Below are 14,469 nucleotides of genomic sequence, written 5' to 3'. Positions count from 1 at the left end.
ACAGGCCACGGGCTTCCTGGGAATGCTGCAAGGCCAAAGGATTCTTCTGGCTTTGGCTGACTTCTTGGCCTGCCTGGAGCTTTGTTTTAAGTTGTTCAGCTGTAACAGCAGTTTTTTAATGTCTATATGTTTCACTTCTGCTTAGCTTCATAAAAATTACACTTACGCCAAATGATTATACATAGATAATCGTAACAAGTCATTTATTCTATGTGGAATGAACTATTTATAAACTTAGCTTAATGCTGTAATGAAACAGAGATGATAGCAGAGCATTGGCAGTGGCGAGATACAGCCATGGGATGATGCCGAAGACTACAGAGCCAGTTACTGTTAGTTAAAAGATCTGTAAGCTTTGTAGCCAGCTGGGAAAGCCCAGTTTTTAGGAGTAACAAAGAAGTATCTGATATGTTGGAGAGTTTCCATTTATAGTAACTTGTTAATGCTGAACTGCAAACCAAGGTGCTAGAAAACATATAAACCAGCCCTAAGTGCAATGTGGTGCAAGAAGGAAGAAACCATCAAGATTGTACCCCCAGGAAAGAGGAAGAAGGAACCCTTGCCACGTGCTCTTCCCAGCAAAGGACCTGGGATGCTGGTGGCTGAAGTCAGCAACCATCGGACCCCAAGGGGCAGTGGAAGGGCGAATGTAGGAGGGGTAGAAACTGGGAATTGTGTTCCAAACAGCTATATTACTGTTGAGAGCTTTTATGTAACAGTATTTGTTTATTTTCTTTTCCTGTAATAATTAGATCCGGCCTGCTATCAATTATTTGATCAGATTGTTAGGATTTCACTTATACTAACAATAAATTCTTGGCTTTGCATAAAAGGCGTTTCCTTTTGCCTGTAAGAAGACGGTAATTGTTAGTGTTTTCGGATAAGGATGTTCCAGCTGTCCTTCCAGCGCAAGTCCTTGAGTTCAGTAACGGACAGCGAGGGCTCCCCGTAGGTCACAGGGCTGAACGTGCAATAGACAAAATAAACCGAAGAGAACCAGGCTACGATCGATGCACTGAACATGCTCTTGAGAAGCAAAGATCTGGATGAGAGAGGAAAAGAGCAGTAAAGTTACATCAAGGCTGGCCAAACACTTCATCCAAAAGGAAGGCTTACATATGCCTGTCGTCTTTGAAGGCAAAGGACAAAGTGTGGCTGCTGCTGGGAAAAAATCACTGCTTTCCCTGCAGCGGCTTGCCAAGGTGACAACCCTGGGGGAAAGAACAGTGTCACTTTCCTTGTCTATCTATCTCTTAAAACCAGATACCTGCAGAGATGATCGCCAAGGTGCTGTAATACGATGGGAATCAGGAGAATCTGGAATGTGAGGGCAGGCAGGTAGTGGTACAGGAAAAGTGTTTTCTCCATCAGGAAGAAGGGCAGGTAATTCACAGCCCAGCCTCCAACACAGATCCCCCCGGCGGACACCCAGAGCTGCCACGCACCTGCAGGGGACAGGCTAGATCTCAAAAGCACAGTCCCTGGTAACTGAAAGTCTCTAAGAGGTTGCATACTGTCATGGTTTGGGGTTCCCCCCGGCCCCTCTCCACAGTTTCTGCTAATACAACCTTTAACTTAACCACATTCAGCTGAGGGAAATGGTGACATTTTGTCAGCTTTTATGAAGTGCCCACCAAGCTTCACAGCATGACAAGAAAATGTGCTCCCAGAAAGGTCAGCGTAAAACTGCCCGGCCACACAGAGGAGCTGGTACCTCAGTTGGAACAAACACATCAAAAATAAACCCCTCCCCACACAGCCAGCATCCACCTCTTTTAAATCATCACAAAAGGGCTCAGCAGAATCCACATCTGAGGCCTGGATATTTCTTACATCCAGGGAATGACTCAAATATTATGCTGGTTACTATATTGGCTCATGAGGTGATGGTCATACTGCGATAACCATCATCAGTCTCTTCATGGGTTACTCTAGATGTTTGTGTGTCCTCAATAAAAATGACAGGGTTGGGGGCAGGAAAAAGTGCTAGCATCGCCAAGCACATAGTGCAGAAGTGGGGTTTGGGGCCATTAAGGTGTACCAGAACAAGCAACCAAACCCCCACCTCAACACATACATAGACACACAATGAAATCAGACCTTCGGGAATGTCGTAAACCTTTCTCCTTCGTCGTATCAAGTACCACAGGGACAGGCACATGTAGACCACAGCAGCAATGTTGGCTGAAGCCCAGGTGACAACATTCCCAAGGAGGTGGATCTGGGCCTGAAGGAGAGTAGAGGGTCTAAGCCAGAAGCAGGAACACGCTGTCGTTCTTTTAGGTAAATTTAAGTATTACCTACACGTACTTGCTAAATGAAATGTCAGAATGCGCCTGGCTAGTAACCTGAACAAAGCTAGCTGATAAACTTTGCTGCTTTAAAGCCCTTTTGTAATGTAAGTCATTTAAAAGATGCTATTGGAGATGAACTCATCTTCTAAACAGAATCGATAATGGAAACTATTAAAATGCAATTTCCCTTTACAAAAAAAAGTACAAGACGACATGATTTAATTAAACTGTCAAAGCTGTATCTCATGCCAAAAAAATGCCTCAACCCTCAGGGAAAATACATTTTTAATACAGGAAAAGTCCACCCTGGAGCAGCTCCTTAGCTGGAACTGCAGCCCTGCTCTCACTCACACTCACGGAGCTCACATCTGAAGGCTGCTTTCTTCAGCAGGTTCACGTTTACTTCTACTTCTTGTACTTACACCAGAGGTCGGGTGGAGCCAGTAGGCAATATTCGTGTCCATTGTGATCCAGTCGAGAGCAGAGGAGCTGTACTTATGTTCTGTGTCTTCATTTTTTAACGTGAGTATTTTCCACTGGAAAAAGGGTAAACAGAAGGCTTTCAGAATTGGAACCGTGAGAGAGGCATGGGTGGCCAGCTGCCGATGTAAGATGTTAAGTTTCTAACCTGGGAGTGGAGATTTTGCACATCTCATACTGGATACCGATCGATACAGTTGTTTTATTTTGTTCTTATATAATGCACTTGGTGAATTTCTACAGTGTTTGTAAAGGGCATCAACACTACGACTGCACAAACACCACATTACAGTTCAGTTTCAGATGGCTTCTGGGAGCCCAACTGACCTTCCCCCCGCCCCCCCTCTGTTTTTACACAATCACTTGGGTATTGGTTACTGAGTAGCACAGGTCTCTAAGTGAATCATTCAGAAATACTTCTTTTCACTGAGGAAATCAAACTACTCCATCAGTAAGGAATAAACAATGAATCCTCAGGCTCAGGGTCTGCAGAAATGCTCAAGTTCCTGCTCTGTAGCAGAAGGAAAGATGAAGGGAATAACAAGTCACTCACCTGCAGTTCCGTGAACTTTGCCATGAAGCTTAGGTTTTTACTTATGTCCATCTGCGTGGGAGAGTGGAGTTCCACTTCCCTCTCTTTTTGCTCTTGGCCTGGAAGAAGACAGCACAGCTCAGAAATAACGACCTAAGAGGCAGAAAAGCTAGAAAAGGGGAGAGCACATATAATATACCCCTGGCTCCTCACACTTTCGGGAGCCCTTCTCCAATACACAGTCCAACTGCAAGAGCGCTCTAAGGGGATTTGTAAGGATTGTGTCATCACGACTGAGCCAAACCCTGCTGAACACACATACACACGATACCACCTTCCCATCAACATGAAGCGTCCCCCAGTCACAGAAATGTGCTTTGAGAACACGGCTGAGACATACTTTTCCCATATCTGTGCTCCTCCACGTTCCACACCATGCTCTGGTGGTAGCCTTTGGACAGCTTCTCTCCAACCACCTCCAGCTGCCGGTATCCCCACTCAGGTAAAGATGCTCCACTGAGCTGAAAGTCAAAGACGACTGTAAACTTACAGTCCTGCCCATTGCAGCTTCAGGACAGAAGTTCCCGGGGCCTGCCTGAGCGGTGGATGACAGCAAGGGACAGCTAGAAAGCATGTGAAGAGTCACCACACAGTACTGGCTCAACAAATGCTACAGCCAGAAAGTCAGTGATTCTGGCTAACTCTGTGAAGAGGTCCTTAACTATTCCAGCTGCTGTCACATACTACGCACAGACTCAGCATCGATTTCGGAGGCAGTATTTAAGCCCCAGTTATGTACAGTGGTCACAGCCGCCTGAGAAGCAGGACAGCTCTGCATGCTGAAAAGGAATGCAGTATGAGTATGGCTACCCGAAACACATGCTGCTCTTTCGTCACGTTAAACAAGTTTATTGTTTCCCTTTGTTTACTTACTTGGTTATTTGTTTTAGCACTTTAGGTATTTGGGAGCAGAGAGATCTGAAGTTTATGAGATTACGAGAACGGCATGGAGCAAAAGCTACAGGCAAATAAACACAAATCCACTTGCCTTTAGTACTGCAGAGGTATTCACGTGAACAAACCTCACTTCGGACAGAATTGTCTTCCACACGTCTGTGTCAGACTCTCGATTTACAATTTCCTACAACAGAAAGATGTCTTTTAGTTCTCATGTTGTCTCAGCTGTTTTTGCTGGAACATGAGGAGCTCCTCCCTTCCCTTTGACCACTCACCACTCTCCAGAGGTTTTGGGCTGGCATGGAGATGTTATAATCAATATAGCAGGAAACTTCTTGGGAGTGGGGGCTAAGAGGGGCAGCAACATCATGCCTAGAAGACAAGTAAAGTAAGATCCTCCAACACCACTGCCCAAATTCATATAAAAAGCGAACCCATAAAGGTATTGAACTGGCTTAGACCAGATTCAGTAATAAAGCAAAAAGTAATTCATTTATACAGATTACACTGTTTACTCTGAAAGAGAACACTGCCCACTACCAAGAGCTGCCAGGAACAGGCTCAGAGGAAGCCAACACAGATGCCTGCTACGCCAGGCTGAGGAACAAGCACCGATTGTGACAAACAGAGCCGCTGTTCATTGGGGTTTCCAATAATGAACAAATTAAGTTTGGAAGGGGCATAGCAAAAACCCAAGCTCAGAACAACCCTCTTCCTAATCTGAGTGATATTCAAGTACACGCAGACTCGCGTTGGGAAGCAGTCTTTGCAAAACGGGCAAGAATCCGTGGCCGTCAGCCACAGCACACAGGATTCTCCAACACATCTTCCTAACTTCCAGAGCACATCCTTCATGCAGGAGTAAGCCATCAACAGTTGAGTTGACTTTGGGTTAACAGTCACACAGAATACTAAAGACCGGCACCTGCCTGGAACGGAGGCAGTGAAGGGGCAAGGATGAAGGGGACTACTTATTTAGGAATCTGTAGAATGAAATAATGAGTTGTGAATGTGGGTGAAACCACCACTAGCCCCTCTAAAGGGACTAGTAGAGAAGACCAGAAACAGCTAGCAGCCACTGAACAGTTTGTGATTGGTATCAAATCCCACTGCCAGGTCAACTGCAAAAAATAAATAAGCATACAGCATCCTTTCTCTGGGCCACAGGGATGGCTTACAGAATGAACCACAGGAGGTCCCTGCTAGCTCTACCATTTTAAGAATCCATGAATAACAGGCAGGTTATAGTATATCTAAATTGCAAGGGTCACTGTGCTTCAACCCCTGAATAGTTATTCTGAGAGACAGCGACTCAGAATGAGCAGAGCACAAGGAAAGGACTTACGTGTTGAGGTACCGAGTTGTAATGCCATGGACCAGCTGCACGATGTCTCCGTGCCTGACGGGACGGGGTGGGTTACTCACCACCAGCTGCTGCCTGGTGGAGCGATACCCAAGAGGAAGTGGTTACATTCTTCTTTATATATAATGCAACCTTGTCATGACCAAACTGTTAGGTCAAGAATCTGCAGGCAGGGACAGACATTTAGGCAGTAAGATGAGAAATTAAAGCAATCTATAGACTGTACCAGAATGGAAACAAAGCTCATCAAGGCAAAGGTGAGTTAAGGGCAGAATGACTTAGAAGTAATGGGATACTGACGCCCCAGCCATTAGGTCACTGGTCTGAATCCAGGTCAGTCAGGAGCAAGTTCAGGTTAGTCCCACCACACAGCTGTTTGGTGGCTTCTGTGAAATGAGTAAGTGCTTCAGCAGGCTCTGGCAGACATTTGTACTGCGACCGATGTCACTTTTGGCAGAATTATAAGAGAGATCAATCAATGGCTACCTCCACCATGAAGAACAAACTCTGATCTTGCTTCTGGACAGGGCTAACACATGCTTTGGCAAGGGGGAATGCTGCGGTTCACCTAACTGCTGCCTGCATTTTGCTGTTCTATAGAAGGACGTAAAAGCCAGGAGTCTTCGGTTTGAAGAATTTTAAGAAGATACTGGGTTTCTGTAGAGTCCCTGCCTGAAAAGCTTGCACTAGGTACAAACCTTCTCAGTGCAGGTATGATTTATAATGGCACACAGACCTTCTGGCAGGACTTTATGCAGTTCCCAAAGCAACGTAAGAAACCTACAAAAGCACAAGGGCTTTTACTGGCAAAACTACACGGACAAAGAGTCCTGCTCTCCACTAACAGTTACAATGGCAAAACACTTGAGCACAAACCAGGCCTCCCAGGCACAGGCACCCATTTGGAATCCCTCCCGATGAGGCAGGTTCTAAAGCTCATCCCACACTTTAAATACAAAGAAATACCCCTTCTGCAAAAGTGATTTCTATTCTCTTCTGAGCCTCATTCAAGTTTGATAAAACTCATCAAGGTGCTCTAATGCCAAGGCTCACACGTTTCAAAAAGCAGAAGTTCCCTTGCATGCAAAGCACCTGAAGAATTCCCACCGGCCTCGTGAGTCTTTAAATTTCCCCTTGTGGCCAGCCCAACCCCCATTCCAGCAGGAGCAGTTCAGACAGAATTTTTGAGCACTCAGTAATGCTTTTACCATATTGAGGAGGACTGTGCAAAGAGCTGCCCTTACTGACCCTGCAGCTGAAGTTAGTTGCTCAGGATCACACACAGCCCCTATGCCCATTAGCAGAGAATAGTCGTCGAATCCAAACTATGCCCTGCTTATGTTTTGGAAGCATAGAAACTATGCTTACAGCAACTCGGCATTTAAATCTCTTGCATACTCACATTCCAGGATCTTTGACAATCCACCAGTTGTTCACATCCTTGAAGGGGTAGCAGGTCACCTGCTGTTGATGGGAACTACCTCGGCCATTCTCGTACCTATACAGAAGGTTGAAAAAATGCCACGGATGTACAACAACACATTTCTGTGCTCAACAGTCACAGCAATACAAACCAGCACCAGATCACCGGCTCCGTTCCTGCAGAGCACAGAGAATCTGTGCGTCTGCAGTGTGCTAAGAACATTTAATGAAGAGATTGCCAGCAACCAAACCAAGACACCTGGACTGGCAGGTGAAGAACCAGAGCATACTTTTACCCTAACAATACAGAGCCAACCCAATTCCTCACCTGATGGGGTAAGTATTCGTGTGAGAATGGAGCCAACACTGCATGGGCTTGCCCAACACGTTCCGCAGAGTAATCTGAGAGCCGTAGGCCACCTCTAAGGGCTGACCCTGAGTGATTCGAGCCAGCCCACCCTGAGAAATGTAACGATAGGTTAAGTGGAAAGAAGAAGAAACAACCCAGAGGCTATCTAAATTCTATTAAGAGTCACCTGTCACTACCATAGCAGTATCTCAGCACAATGGCTTCTCGATTGGTTGTATCTACAAAAATCAAGTCTTGCAGCACCACGCCCATGAGACAGTAAATACAACAATGCCTGAAAGACTACAGGGACTTAGGCAATATCCTTACAGCCATGCTGTTCTAGAAGACAGGCTAAGCACTCTTCTACAGATAATCATACTATCGTCCTGTAGTATACGACAGAATCGCTTGGGAGTTTAGTCCTGTATGTACTTCTTTAAGTTTCCTGTATGAAGGGACAAATCTTCAGCAGAAGAGTGAATATATTGCTCTTGGCTCACTAGGAAAAGCTTTTCCTGTGTTATTAGGATTTCAGTCATTATTATTTCATTTTAAAGCAGTACTACAGCAGTAGTTAAATGTCATAAAAGGAACGAATATGCAGAATCAAAGGAACAAGCTGGCACACCTTTCTTCTAATAGTGAACACAAGACAGATCTCACCCTCTTCTCCCCTAACGGATTAGTTTCATGACCACACTTCCTTTACCTCTAAGCTGGCTTGGAAAGCACTTGTCATAATCTGGTCATGAGGCCCAGAGCGATACAGCAAAGTCAAGTGAACATAGAAGAAGGACAGGTACATTGACACTGGGATGATGATGAGGGCCAGTCCCCTAGCTAGAAAATGCCACATCAAGGAAACCTAGAAAAACAGAGAACTCACTGGTTTCATGCTCCAGCTATTAAAAATACCAGTGCACTTGGCTTGTTTTGTTTGTCTTTTTTAAGTTTCCCCAACCACCCTCATTCAGTTATGACTTCGTGGACAGCTGGAAAACTTCCATGGAAGATTTGAACTGGAGTTAGCCGGAGGTATGTGAAACAGCATACACTTTGAGCCACAAATCACCAAGACATGGATAGGAACAGAAAAGCCAGTCACATACATACGTTTTTCTTAAACTTAACTCCATTTTCCCCAGCAGCTGAGCTGGGAAACTGTTCTATGACAGGACGGTTTGCAGGCTATAGTGAGGAATTTCAGTACAAAAACTAGCTACTGTCAGCATTGTTATCTGTGGGCTTGCAAGGGTCCTGGCTGGCTCCTGTCCTGGAAATTTACACATGATGTATTTTGCATGTTACACTACCTACATTTGACAAGTTCTGGTCTCCTATCATGTGCCAGAAGTGGAGTCCTGCAATGGCCAAGAGCAGTATATAGGTAAACAGCCCCATATATTTCACTCTGAGAAGAAAGTGCATAAAAAATAAACGTGGTTAAAAACTGCACAATTACCTGATACAAGAAAAAACATTTGAACTTTCTCTTGAATGGATGCATTACAGTTCAAGGACTTAGATCCATGACTGGTTTGGTACAACATAATTAAGCCTCAAGGCTTTGACACCAGAAGGTATCACTTGTTTGGCAATTACATTAAATAACTGCAGTGACAAAGAATCTTCTCGATAACAAAGTGGCAGGTGACAAAGCACTGAGTCCCTAAATTCAGACTTACTGAAGCTTGAGGTAACTAGGAGGGAGGGATGAAATGCAGATGCAAATCTGTAACATAAAGCCATCTCTGAGAAACGCTTTTTCTTCTTCCCAGGACAGTACCCTCTAATGCCTGGTATTGTCCACTGTGAATTTACATCCCCTCTACAGAAACAAATCAATTCATTAAAAAGTCTGCTCAGAATAGCACCAAGAATCAGTCTTCAAAATCCAAAGCCCCACTGACACCTCAGATGGCAGGCAGGAAAGTCAGCTTTCTAAACCAAAGTAAGACATCATCACTTACCCAACTGCACAAGAACAAGCTACTCCAGTCAACAGAAGCCAAAACCACCAGCTTCCAGAGAAGAAACTTAAAAAGGACAAAGGAAAAGATCTTATGGTGAGATCTGAGCGCCTTCTTAGGGTCCTGAATTCAGGTAATTTAACTTGCAAAAATCTTGCAGGATTCCGCTACTCCTTATTTTACTCAGAGTATCAGAGTACCTCATTCCAAACCTACCATGCCACCAGCTCTCAGCCCCGACCTACAGGGTGCTGCTAAATGTATTTCTCTGTATCCTGAAAAGCAAACCTGGACACTACCTGCCTTCTGATACCACAGATAAAAGAAATGTATTAAATCACTTGCTGGGCTCAGTTTAAAGATCATTTTACTTTACAAAGATTACTTTGATCCTCTGCAAGGATCAGAGAGCATGTGAAGTCACAAGAAAAGTGACAGAGATCTCTAAATTCAGTGCCTGTAAACAGTAACAAAGGAGCATTAAGTGACCAGTTATCATCACTGTTTCTGTGCACAGAAGGAAACCTTTCAATAAAAAGATCTGAGTGGGCAAAGGAGTGCTCCCACAGGATTTTATTTTTATTGTAAAATAAGAAAAGACAACCTTGCTGCCAGTTAAAACAGCCTTTAACACTGCTAAGAAAAGAAAACTTCTGGTGTAGCCATATGAGAGGTCAAAGCATCACATTTTACAGACAGATGAAGTAAGCTGCAGAATGGTGAAGTGACTTACAAAAAAACCCAACAGAGTATGTGACAAAATAAAAGTCACCACAATAATATCCAAAAGACTGGGAGACAATCCAGTTTTACCTGTGCCTTTGCAAATTGTAGAACTTCAGGTAGGACAAAACTGCCAGTAGGATAAAAAAAATCAATATTGATTCCAGCAGCATGAACCTTGACTGAGTGATCAAAGAGTTCTCTGTTGGAAAAAGAGAGACAGACATAAAATTAGAGAAACTTATGTATAGGCAAGTGCTACCTCAGATAACTGCGTTATTATCCAACAGAAGGACCTGCCCCTTTAAGGACAGCCAATTCATTTGCAATCTTACTGCCTGTAATAGGGAGGTGTTGGGTTTAAAGGGACAAAAATCTTCCGTCAGGAGCAAAGTACATGGCCATAACTGTCTCCAATGACAAAGAGGTGGGAAAGCAGTAAAATCTGTCAGGAGGCAGATAAAGGTGCTGTGCTTGCCTACAAAGGCAAAGAAAATCAATGCTGGGAAACCCAGAGAGGTGCTTCTCAAGGTAAAGAGAGCCAAGGCAGTGACCTCAGCAGGCAATGAGCATGATGACAAATCTTGAAGAAAGGGAGCTGCAATGAGCTGCTTTGTGCAGGATTCCCTGAGCCAGAATCAGAGCAGCTGGTAGCTAGGAGAGCTTTCTCTTACCAGGCTGCTAAAGGGCTGTTTGAGAGGTTCTTTCCCTTTCAGGCAGCTGCCAGCAGAACCTCAGAGAAAACAGGCTGAGTTATACACACCAGAACAGTGTCAAATCATGGTGCTAAGGACACAGACTGGTTTGCTGCAGTTTGGAGATGAAGAAATTTGATGAGCTCTGACTGTAAGTAGGGTCATCCTTGCTGTTAAAACCAGTATGTTGTAACTCATCCTGTAAAGCTCTGAGGAAGAGAGTACGTGTCTCCTTCGATGCAAGAAAAGTGGTTTTCTACATCCCCTGTATGAAGAATGAGGCCCAGGAGAATAATCTTACCCAAGAGAATCAGAAGAGCAGCTCCAAGTGCAGCACAGTGGGAGAACTGCAGTTCTACCAAAATCTGGTATGCTAAAGGCACACAGAGAGCACCAGCCAGTGCTGGCAGGAGTCGCAAGGACCAAACAGGAACGTTCATGCTGTATTCTGAAATAGGAGACAACAGTGATGCACAAATTTGGAAACTATTAATTGCAGAGAAGACGGATCAATACAGAACTCCTTACAACTACAACAAGTTACTGAATCTAACTCCTGCTCTTCCTAATTTATTGTCCATCTTGTACTGCTTAAACTGTTTTAACTGATTTAAAAAATCTGTGCTACAGAATCATACTGCCTTAAACTTCTGTTAGAGACCTGCACAGGAATTTAAGAGGAGAAGTGAAAGTGTCAGATAAAGTGTTATTTCCACTAGTCAAGCAAAAAGAATCCGTCAGCCGCTGAAATACTGCTTATTTTCTGAAAGCAACGAGAAAGTCAAAATCAGCTCTTACCAGCTCCAATCCTGTTCCATAAAAAATTTCCATCAAATCCTCCTAAGTAACCTACAACATAAACAACAATTCAGAATTTCCAGTCTCAAAACAAGTATAAAAACTGGTGCTAAATTGGTCCCAGAACCATTTCCCAAACACACAGCTTTCCCATGCATGAAAGCCCACTTTCCCAAAAGGGTCTCCTTCATACTGTTTTGCCCACAGCAGAGCTTAACAATGTGCAGAGGCACGAAGAATATAAATTGGGAAAAACAGATTCTCAGTGACAAAATTACACATATATTTAATCTTTCCTTCCCGTACAGACACTTCTATGTTGGGTATATCTCAGCTACAGAAAGGAACTCAGGCCTGAAAGTCTGCTTGTTGCCTACTATTTCTAGTCACTGGCAGTTCTCACCTTACATTTCTCTTTATCCAAAGGACTGGCTAACAGTGAGGTAATGGATACGTGGCTTCATCACTTTCCCAGTACTCATGCAATAGACCCCTAACAGTACTAAGTAAGAGAAATCCTAATTCTCGCCACATCAGAGTCTCTCATCTGTCCCGTGCTTTTCCCCAGTAACAGGATCTGAAAACTCGTTTCTAATCAGCACTCCTCTCTTCCACAGGAACAGGCAACAGACACTTCTCAATTTCAGGAGCTGCCCTACCTCCCAAAGCTAGCAGCATATGGCCAAAAGGCGGGCCGCTGTCATCCACAAAGAAGATCCTCTTCATGTAGAGTGAAACGAACTGGCCATAATAAACTTCATCAAAACTGAAACACAAGAGGCAGTAATATATCAAATCTAATGGGAAATATCCTGCAGGCTACAGGGATACTAAGAAAGAAAACACTGTTTTGTTGGCAGAAAGCAAAGGATACAGTGCAGCATGGTGGCCTTGCCCCTTTGCCTTCCCTCAGGAGTATCTATTAGGGAAACACTATCACTGTATTTACAAAGGCTGACATCAGGCAAGCTCTACACTCCCACTCCTGCATTCCTGCCCACAAATGTTTAAAAAACAAAAGTCTGTGTCATTCAAGTAGAAAATAAACTATTCTACTCACACTACAGCCCTTGGATAGGAAAGCCCCCAAAGACGGCTTAGTAATCCCATCACAGTCAATGCTATGAGGTTCATATTTATCTCTGCAGTAACCACAATCGGCTTCTTGAGAAATCCCAACATCCTGTCAAAAGGTCTGTCCAAACCTTCAAGAGCAAACAGAGAACAGCAACAGTCACCCTTCCACTCAAAGCTAGCTGAAGATCATTTGACAAAAAGCAAGCACCACTTACTAGCAGCTCACAGTAACTGATCTTCCAAAGTTCTCTTGCTTTCCACATTTATGTGTTTTCTGCTGTACCTACAGGAATAACTATAAAAATGAAGTTATTAAATAACACACATAACTTTTCATCTGCCCTGCTTCTACATGCGTATGGTTCTCTGCCATCAATAGTAAGTTAGAAACTCTGCTTATTCTTACACTGGTTCTGCAGAAACACAATAGCTTCATTCAAGCCTATATTCTGCTTTGCACAAAGCAAACCTCCCAGCCCAAATTGTGATGTTAGTGATAGGCAAACCACATGCTCAGGCACCAGGCTGCTCAGGTAGCTTAAAAAAACCAAAAAACAGAAGAAGTGTTACTTCCTGGCAAAATGAACATATTTCTTGGGGGGGGGGGGGGGGGGGGGGGGGCAGGGGTGTGTCAGAACTTGCAAACATCCTGTCTTAAAAAGCTGGCTATTGGAGCATGGATGCAGGTGCTGTAGGGCTCTAGCACAGCCTAGGGGGAGCAGCGCTGTACATTCTCACCTCAATACAACTGAAAATTACTAGAATAAATCCATCTGCTTAGCTTTGATCACGGCAGAACAAAGCAAGAAGCGAGCACATCGCCACCATCAAGCACGGTGCCACCGTCCTTGTTTCTCACTACCTACAAAACAAGAGCGCTGGGTGGAAGACCTTTTAAGAAACCCCTTGCAAAGCTGTGCTCTCCACCAGCACTGAGGATGCCACACCACTGCCCCAGGTGCAGGACCCAGGAGCCAGGCCATCACCTCGCAAGCCCTGGGACCCCAAAGAGCACCCTTGATGGGTGCCATGGGACCCCTTACCCTGATGGAAAGGACCTTGCTTCTCCCTGCAGCACAGGCAGCTCCTGAACCCTGGGGCAGGAGTGCTGCAGCACCCCCCACCAGATTGCATACACCTCCTCAACAAACCATTAAGCCCTCTACCACGCTCTGCATCTCGTTCTGTGAGCCTTATGAGGGGGGTGTAGGACCACTAACCCCACCCCCAGCCTTGTTCCCCCTTTTGAGCTCCGGGGGGGTGGGCAGCAGGACCACTGACGCCACGCCCAGGCCTCACCCTTGACACTTGCAGGGTCAGCAGGACCCACCAGCCACCCTGTACCCAGCCCTGTGCCCCCCCCCCCCCCCCGAGCGATTTTTGGGGCGGCACCGCACCACTAACCCGCCCCCAGGACCCCACCTCCCCGAGGTTTATGGGGGCAGTGGGGCCACCAGCCACCCCCCACCAGGCCGCGTACCCCGGCCCTGAGCCTCGCGGGGGGGGTGGGGGTGGGAGGCAGTTAGTGGGTTAGCCCCCACTAACCCTGCCCCCAGGCCTCGCCCCAACCCTTTGGAGCCTTACGGAGGTGAGGGGGGCGCGGGACCCCCGGCCCCACCGTGCCCCGTGGGAGGCCGCGGGATCCTCGGGCCCTGAGGAGATGGAACCCCCCCTGCTCACCGGGGGTGGGCGGGACCATCCGCGCGCCGCGCCGCGCCGCCGGATGTGGCGTCAGCTGCACGCAGCGCCGCGGGGGCGGGGAAAGGGAAGAGCCCCGCTGCGTTACCACGGCAACGGGCGCCATGG

The 14,469-nt window shown here is 45.7% G+C and overlaps 1 protein-coding gene across 10 annotated transcripts; it reads right to left on the bottom strand.

The window, feature by feature from the left end:
• Positions 1 to 175: 175 nt before the first annotated feature.
• Positions 176 to 14,372, bottom strand: POMT1 (protein O-mannosyltransferase 1). Of its 10 annotated transcripts, XM_055720149.1 has the most exons (23): positions 14,248 to 14,372; positions 13,402 to 13,525; positions 13,070 to 13,200; positions 12,879 to 12,958; positions 12,647 to 12,791; positions 12,246 to 12,352; positions 11,587 to 11,637; positions 11,090 to 11,236; positions 10,184 to 10,295; positions 9,371 to 9,436; positions 8,718 to 8,811; positions 8,110 to 8,265; positions 7,377 to 7,507; positions 7,029 to 7,124; positions 5,609 to 5,701; positions 4,539 to 4,635; positions 4,355 to 4,447; positions 3,707 to 3,827; positions 3,328 to 3,425; positions 2,717 to 2,830; positions 2,101 to 2,227; positions 1,268 to 1,445; positions 176 to 1,042 (listed from the first exon to the last, which is right to left on the bottom strand). In XM_055720149.1, the coding sequence occupies exons 5-23, from the start codon at positions 12,766 to 12,768 to the stop codon at positions 868 to 870; spliced, it is 2,178 nt and encodes a 725-aa protein (XP_055576124.1). In that variant the 5' UTR covers positions 12,769 to 12,791; positions 12,879 to 12,958; positions 13,070 to 13,200; positions 13,402 to 13,525; positions 14,248 to 14,372; the 3' UTR covers positions 176 to 867. The 10 variants fall into 10 exon arrangements, with proteins under 10 accessions (XP_055576124.1, XP_055576125.1, XP_055576123.1 ...); XM_055720150.1 differs by having other exon boundaries at positions 12,879 to 13,200; XM_055720148.1 differs by lacking the exon at positions 13,070 to 13,200.
• Positions 14,373 to 14,469: the final 97 nt, after the last annotated feature.

Source organism: Falco cherrug, chromosome 9 (genome assembly GCF_023634085.1).
Source record: "Falco cherrug isolate bFalChe1 chromosome 9, bFalChe1.pri, whole genome shotgun sequence".
In the NCBI taxonomy this organism is placed as follows: Eukaryota; Metazoa; Chordata; class Aves; order Falconiformes; family Falconidae; genus Falco; species Falco cherrug.
The sequence above is the reverse complement of the archived record's forward strand: the minus strand, read 5'-3'. Positions and strand labels throughout refer to the sequence as shown.

Excerpts from the sequence above, each read along its gene's own strand:
- POMT1 (XM_055720150.1), bottom strand. The coding sequence starts at position 12,768 with ATGTTGGGATTTCTCAAGAAGCCGATTGTGGTTACTGCAGAGATAAAT. Across the intron at positions 11,638-12,245 it reads TATGCTGCTAGCTTTGGGAG|GTTACTTAGGAGGATTTGAT; the intron begins GTAGGGCAGCTC and ends TTTATGTTGTAG. Across the intron at positions 3,828-4,354 it reads ATACCTCTGCAGTACTAAAG|CTCAGTGGAGCATCTTTACC; the intron begins GCAAGTGGATTT and ends TTTGACTTTCAG.